General features: G+C 47.7%; 1 protein-coding gene and 1 long non-coding RNA gene across 2 annotated transcripts; both read right to left on the minus strand.

Annotated features, from left to right (window-relative positions):
• Window positions 1–377, minus strand: LOC135117933 (uncharacterized). The gene is made up of 2 exons (XR_010277258.1): window positions 237–377; window positions 1–153 (listed from the first exon to the last, which is right to left on the minus strand). It is a non-coding gene; the product is annotated as an uncharacterized LOC135117933 (long non-coding RNA).
• Window positions 378–1442: 1065 nt separating this feature from the next.
• Window positions 1443–6083, minus strand: LOC135117975 (uncharacterized). The gene has a single exon (XM_064038665.1). It carries the CDS (start codon window positions 6081–6083, stop codon window positions 1443–1445), a length of 4641 nt encoding a protein of 1546 aa, XP_063894735.1.
• Window positions 6084–7620: the final 1537 nt, after the last annotated feature.

Here is a 7620-nt window from a genome sequence, read left to right on the forward strand (position 1 = left end):
TGGCTGTGCCTGTGGCTGTGCCTGTGGCTGTGCCTGTGGCTGTGCCTGTGGCTGTGCCTGTGGCTGTGCCTGTGGCTGTGCCTGTGGCTGTGCCTGTGGCTGTGCCTGTGGCTGTGCCTGTGGCTGTGCCTGTGGCTGTGCCTGTGGCTGTGCCTGTGGCTGTGCCAATAATAATTTGTTTTGTAAAGAGGTACTTCGAGAGCGAAGTACAGGTCAGTATGGCCGTGTTAGATTACGTGTGGCTGTGCCAATAATAATTTGTTTTGTAAAGAAATAATAATTTGTTTTGTAAAGAAATAATAATTTGTTTTGTAAAGAAATAATAATTTGTTTTGTAAAGAAATAATAATTTGTTTTGTAAAGAAATAATAATTTGTTTTGTAAAGAAATAATAATTTGTTTTGTAAAGAAATAATAATTTGTTTTGTAAAGAAATAATAATTTGTTTTGTAAAGAAATAATAATTTGTTTTGTAAAGGAATAATAATTTGTTTCGTAAAGAGGTACTTCGAGAGCGAAGTACAGGTCAGTATGGCCGTGTTAGATTATTGTATATTTCTTGATTTTAACTATCTTTGTAAACGAACTTTAAATGTCAAATATTGAATATTTTTACTGTCTCTGTAAACGCACATGAAAACGAGGGTACCTTTATGTAATTGTTTTATGTTCATTAAATTTTATATCTAAAATCTTACATGTTTAATGATAAAATAAATATTAAAATTATCGTTATAAGTTTTAAATAAGATTTGGTGTGTTTAAATTAATTTATTTCAATTGTGAATTTAGTTATTTGTGTATAAAGCTTACTTGTCTGTGATTGGTCAATTTTGGCGGGTTAGTATGACTGTTCGAAATAATGTTTTAAAATAGTCATGGCACTTTTCTGGTGGACGTTGAGGTGTAGACAACACACGAAAGTTAAGTATTCTTCCTGATTTATACTTTCTTACTATGATGTGATTATTGTGATTTTTATTGTAATTGTTGTTTTATGTATTATTGTGCTGATGTTTAAAATGTATAGTAATCTATCGCTTTATACATGTCTATAAGATATATTTATGCTGTACTTGTGTACTTACCTTGGGTACCGTATGGAATTATTTCTTTATGATTTATATGATTTATGTTCCAATAGTTTATAACCATACAGACAGAATTGTGTTGCTGGGGAGTTTGTTCCACCACTTCTTCTTCCCAGCAAAAACACATAGGAAGTGGTGAAGGGTGGGCGTTTTGGGGGCTGTCTATTGTAAAATCCTGACGTTCTAAAAGTGCTGTTTTGCAGCCGAGTTTGAATAAATGATCTTTCATTTCGATTTGATTTTGATCATAGAAAATGTTTTATTTATTTTTTATACCTTTATGTTTTATTCCTTGCTTTCTACACTTATTCTTGGGATTTCAATAATTAAATAATACATTAAATTGCTCTATTATGTATCAAAATCTAACACCGGCGTCGGCGCGCGCGCGCGACGTATGCGGCAGTGCAGGCAGCGCGCGATGACTTGCTTGACTGTCGGGCGCAGGCGCACAATCCAGTAGTGCTGTCTGACCTCATTCACGACGAGCTCGGTGCCGCTGTGTTGTAGGCTACGGTGTGTCCAATCTATATATAGCTGTGTAATACGGTGATCGCCGTCTAACACAGGCGGACTCTTCACGCTTTTAGCGACTTTGTCTACAGCAGCTATGCGGCTTCGCAGTACTATAACTCCGTCGTTTAGTTCTATGCGCAGCGGGTACAGCCGGCTACTACTTGCGACTGTTTTGTTACTCTCGAGACTGGCTATTTCTTGTTTAAAGGCCTCTTGTTGCACCACACGAACTAACAGCTTCTCTGCTCTTTGAATATATGTCGCGTCCAATATAATAAACTTGCGTGTGTATATTTGGGCGCGCGCAGCTTCGGCGGGCGCGCGGGGCGCTCGCGCCGCTCTCGACCAATCAGGATCGTTTTCTTTGTTTTTCTTTGTTCGCTTGTAGAACGTTTTTTCTGTATGTTGTTTTTTACACAACGCTATAAACTGTAGTACTCTGGCTGTGGCGCGCAGCAATCGCTCCCATCTTGAAAATCGAGCGGGGTCGGGAACGACGTCTATGAGGTTTGCTGCGCCCGCTTGTATGAGCGTGACTGTTTTTTCCTCGCCTGTCGGTTGACTGTCAGCTGGTGACTCGGTCGGCCATGTCGATGGGTCGTCGTAGAGGAACTTAGGGCCGCGGTACCACTCGTGGTCGGTATGAAAGTGCGTCGGGACGTCGCGGGTGGCGGCGTCGGCTATGTTGCTTTTTGTAGGCACCCAGCGCCACTCTTCGACTCTGCTATTTTCCTCTATGGCGGCCAAGCGATGTGCGACGAACGGCTTGTACGATCTGGCTCCTTTCCTTATCCATGTCAGAACGGTTCTGCTGTCACTCCAGTAGGTCACGGAGGCGGGTTTGACGTTGTGTTCGTATATCACTGCGGCTGCGACGCGCGTACCCATTACCGCGGCTTGTAGCTCGAGGCGCGGTATTGACAGCAGCTTCAGCGGCGCCACCTTCGCCTTCGCCATGACGAGGCTGACGTGTACGTTGTTGTCACGGGTCGTTGACCTCCAGTACACCGCTGTAGCGTAGGCCTTCTCACTGGCGTCGGTGAACACGTGTACTTGTATTTCTGTAGCCTCGCTGTACCCAGGATAACAGCGCGGTATGTTTACGTTCTTCAGCTGTTCGAGATGACTTATCCACGCCCTCCACTGGCTTGACAGTTCTTCATCGAGAGGTTGATCCCAGTCGACTCCCCGCCTCCAGGCATCTTGCAGTATTTGTTTCGCTCTGATTGTTATAGGCGAGGCGAGGCCCAGCGGGTCGTATAGCGACATAACTATCTTGAGCGCCTCTCTCTTGGTGGGCGTTTCCTTGTCGAGCAGGCCAGTAGGTAGGCGCGCGAGTTTTAAGTTGAAGCTCAGCTCGTCCGTGTGTGGCTTCCATATCACGCCGAGTACTTTCTCTGTGTTTTCTATATTTCCAAGATTAACAATCTGTGTTGTTTCTTGGCCCGGTACCAATTCACGCAGCACTTCTTCGCTGTTGGATACCCATTTCGTTAGGTCGAAGCGCGCTTTACTATGTATTTCTTGTACTATCTTGATTGTGCGCGTCGCTTCTTCTGTACTTCTGAAGCTATCCAGGTAATCGTCCATGTAATGATTCTTGACTATTGCTTCTACTGCTTCTGGGTGTTCGTTCGCATGGCGTTTAGCGTTCCAGTTCTTAGCGAATATTGCTGTACACGGTGAACTTGCTGCGCCGAATATTATTGATGTCATTCGGTACTCTTCCGGCGCCCCCTCTCGCCGCTCTCCTCGCCACAGATATCGGAGAGCGTCTCTGTCTTCTGGCTTTACTTTCACCTGCATAAACATTTCAGTAATATCTCCGGAGACGGCGACGCGGTGACGTCGGAATCGCATCATCACGCCGGGCAGCGACTGCAGCAAGTCCGGACCCGTGAGCAGGTAGTCGTTCAGTGACATCCCTCTTGTCTTCGCTGCTGCGTCGTGAACTATACGAAGCTTCTCCGGTTTCATAGGGTTGAAGACGTCGAAGTGCGGCAGGTACCACGTTCTTCCCGGTGTACGTTCAAGGGGCGCTTTCTCTGCGTAACCCTTTTCTATTAGTGAATCCATCTGCGCCATATATCTAGTCTTCAGAGCAGGATTCTTATCGAGTTTTTTCTCTATTGATACGAGTCTATTCATCGCAGTCGCGTAGCTGTCCGGCATCTGTATCTCGTCACTCCTCCATAGCAACGCAGTCTGAAGACGTCCATCTTCCAACTGTACTATACTGCGTTGTAATATATCTTCCGCTCTCTTCTCCGGGTCAGAAGCTGGTCGACACGGGTTGATGATGAGTGACTCGAGTGCGAAGTATTCACGAAGCTGCTTGTCTATGCTTTCCTCGGCGCCGTTCAGCTGATTGACGTAGTGCACCTGCTGTCCCAGAATCCTAGTGCGGGCTCCGTGCAGCACCCAGCCCAAGGGAGTTAACGATGCTATCGGCTGATGCTGGGGCCCTCTTCTGATGTCTGTTGCTAGGAGCAGATGCCAGTTGTCTTGCCCGATGATAATCTTCGGCGTCCCTGCGTTATACGTCAGCTGATCTGCCAGGTCGAACAGGTGCTTGCAGTCAGCGATGTCATCCTTGCTGATTGACTGCGGCGACAGGTGCAGGCGTGGTATGGTGCGCGCCCTGAAGGGTATCTTCTTCCTATGGCAGGTCGATAGCGTGAGGTCAACTCTCTTCGACGTGGGCGTGTCGATAGTCACGTCGCTGATGGCGCCTATTTTCATCGGCTCGACTGGTCCCTCTGCACCGATCATGTCTGCCAGCTCTTCGTCAATCAGTGACACGGTTGAGCCGTCATCCAGCAGTGCGTAGGTGCGCACTTCTCCCGCCGGTCCGGACAGTTGCACCGGAACGATTTTCAGGAACGCTTGATTTGTGTGGTTGCGTGAACTTGCGACTATTTCTTGCGCTTCTTGTGCGACTTCAGTAGTGCTCGCCTTCTTCTTGTAGTGAAGCAGATGATGGTGTGATGCAGTGCAGCCCTCGATTCCACATCTCTTCTTCTGGCATCTGTGTCCGTGCTGACGATGGCGGAGGCAGCGGAAGCACATGTTGTGCTGCTTGGCTAGTTCCCACTTCTTGTCCGCAGAAGCCTTCACGAACTTGTGGCAGTCTAGCGATCGGTGTCCATCCATCTCGCAGATGCGGCACTTCGATGCGGGCTTCTTGTCTATAGTGGTGTGTGTTCTCTGCGTCACACGTCTAAGTCCAGTAGCTTCACTGATGTTTTCAGGCGGTGCAAACGCGCTGCAGTAGCGAGCTTGTTCGGTGATGAAGTCGCTGAAGAGACCCAAGTCCGGCGTCGACTGGTACTTCTCAGTATATGTCTTGTACCACTGTACACGTAGCGAGTTCGGCAGCTTCTCTGTGAGGATGCGCATAAGCTCGGCGTTCATGAGGTAGTGTTCCTTTTTCAGCGCTCGCAGTGTAACGATGCCACTTCGTACACGGCTGGCGAAAGTGCAGATGTCCTTCGGTGCTTCTCCGCAGCGTGGCAGCCCGCGCAGTCTGTCTGTCTCCGCTTGCGCTATTGAGTCGGGGCGGCCAAACTGAAGCTCCAACTCCTTCATGATGTCATCTGGCCTGGCGTTGCCGATGAGCTCGGAACTAACTGTGTCAAGCGCTCTTCCTCGCAGGCTTCTTCTCAGCCTCGCCGTATTCTCCACATCGTTGAAATATGGTCGCGTTGTCTCATAGATGGCGCGGAACGATAGCCATTCTGTATGCAATCCACTAAAGTTCGGCAGCGTCATGATGACTTTCGATGCAGCAGGGTTGTGGTACACCGGTTTCTCTTCGCTTCTATTCCCGGCTAGCGATGCGATGGCGGAGGTGAGTTCCGTGATAAACGGACGGAGCCCTTCACCCCCTGCAGTATCTTCAACTGGTTTCTTCATTAATGGAAGGGCTTCAGTATCGATGGTCTTCGAGGGGGGGGGTTCTGGTTTGTCCAGGGTACCCCGCAGTCTATGTCCTCCCTCGGCGGCGGCGTCTCTTCCAGGAGCAGTACTTATTCCACGCAGGACCGGATTCACTATAACCGCGGAGGGGGGGGGCTCTGGCAGGTCCAGGGTATCTGGTGGTCTATGTCCTCCCTCAGCGGCGGCGTCCTGCGGGTCTGGTTCCGGAGCTTCCTCCAACCAGGAACGAATGTACTCTTCATTGGAATTTCTATCATCCATATAATCGTCGTCCGATTCTTCCTCGGCCCTCTGAAGTGCTATTTGCGCTAGCTCCAACTTAATCTTCAATAAGTCTTCACGCGCATTTCTAATTTTTCTATTTGATGCCGTCGATCTGTGCGACGGTGCCTTAAGTTCGGTACGGGCGTCAACCCGGGTAGTCAACGGTACAGCTCGGTTGTATGTCTTGTCGCAAGCCTTCAGTGTTCCTTCTGAACTATATTCTTCAGCACTGGTTCCAGGCGGCCTCAGTGATGACGACGCTTCAGTCTGCATCAACGACGACGGCGCTGGTCGCTCTTCACCCCCTCGCGGGGTAGGGGGGCGCGGTCGGTCTTCACCCCCTTGCGGGGCAGGGGGGCAGGGCGGCGCCTCACTTCCCCTCTCAGCTGCGGGGCAGGGTAGGTCTTCCCCTCGGGGAGGGGCTGCTCACTCCCTCGGTGGTGGTTGGAGAGAACGGCGGCTGGTCGTGCACGATGGGGGGTGTGCGGCGGCCCGGTCTGGCGTCGATGATCCAGGCTTGAGCGGCTCTTCCTTGCGATCTTGTCACAGGCATACTTGCTGTTTACAACTCTTCAGTATCTTCAGCTGAAGTTCCTGGCTCGCTTCCCAGGCGATCCGGGTCGCAAGGACCAAACGGATGTGCGGGACGGACGTAGCTCAGAAGCAGGTACTATGGGGTGGCTTCGAGACGTTGACGCCCCGTCGGTCGCTGGTTCTTGGACGTCTGGGCGAGTGGACTGTATTTACGATGTGGCGAGAAACAGGAACTTCAGAAACAAGAATACGTTTAGACGGGTTTTAGACTTTCTGCTACTATAGGTTCAGGGATGCCGGTGAAATAATAAGTCTTCATATATTTTTCAGGAGTCTTGAAGGGACGAGCTTCGACGTACTTACCATACTATAATTACACTATTTACTTTTCACTATTTACTTGTTATACTATCAAAAATCTATACCGATGACTACGATTTGTACGGCGGCGCTTGCGCACCGAATGAGCTCGAAACTTTACCGTGACGAGCACCTCGATTTCTCGTCCCTCCGACCAACTCAGTTTTATTGACCTTTCAATTTAACAGCCGTATTACAAACAATTGGTACATGATATCATTACAGGACACATAGCGTCAGACGCCCCATGACGTGCGCTACTGAACTATACCACACACACCCTGCATACCTTAAGGGCTGAAATACTATAACCGAAAACTATAAAAACTATGTGAAATCGGCCCTTAGGTGGAGACTATCTTGAGATAAAAAACAAACTATGGGGGTTATCTCAATACGAAAGGTAGTGTGTGTTAGGGCATTTCATGGGCTATCTGGCGATAGTAATCCTAACAATGTGACCTAAGCCCTAGTATTGTTTATTTGCATGTGAAATGAAAGTCAAAACACAAACATTATTTATTGTTCTATAACTTAAACTATTAACAATATTTCTATAAATTAAGTTATTTTCTATACAATGGGACCTAGGCTTTCAGTTAAACACTATTTCACTAATGAAAGTCTAGGATTTTTGCTATCAAGAAATGTTTACATGGGTAAATCAGGCCTTAAACGGCAGAACTATTAGGTTAATTATACATAATTAGGTAGGTTAAGGTTACCGCTACAAAACTATTACAATTTGGCATCAAAAAACACTATAATTTACAAATTAAAGCACTATCAAAATCTGAACAGAATTCTATAACAATTTAGAAGGAGGGTGCACGTGAAAAACATACCTTGGCGCGGCTCACGGCACTTTTTGCTCATTACCCTCATCACAAAATTGTTAGAGTATAAATAGTTACGC

This window comes from Helicoverpa armigera, chromosome 16, assembly GCF_030705265.1.
Source record: "Helicoverpa armigera isolate CAAS_96S chromosome 16, ASM3070526v1, whole genome shotgun sequence".
NCBI classification, from domain to species: Eukaryota; Metazoa; Arthropoda; class Insecta; order Lepidoptera; family Noctuidae; genus Helicoverpa; species Helicoverpa armigera.

Coding starts and splice junctions, on each gene's coding strand:
- LOC135117975 (XM_064038665.1), bottom strand. CDS start 6,083: ATGCAGACTGAAGCGTCGTCATCACTGAGGCCGCCTGGAACCAGTGCT.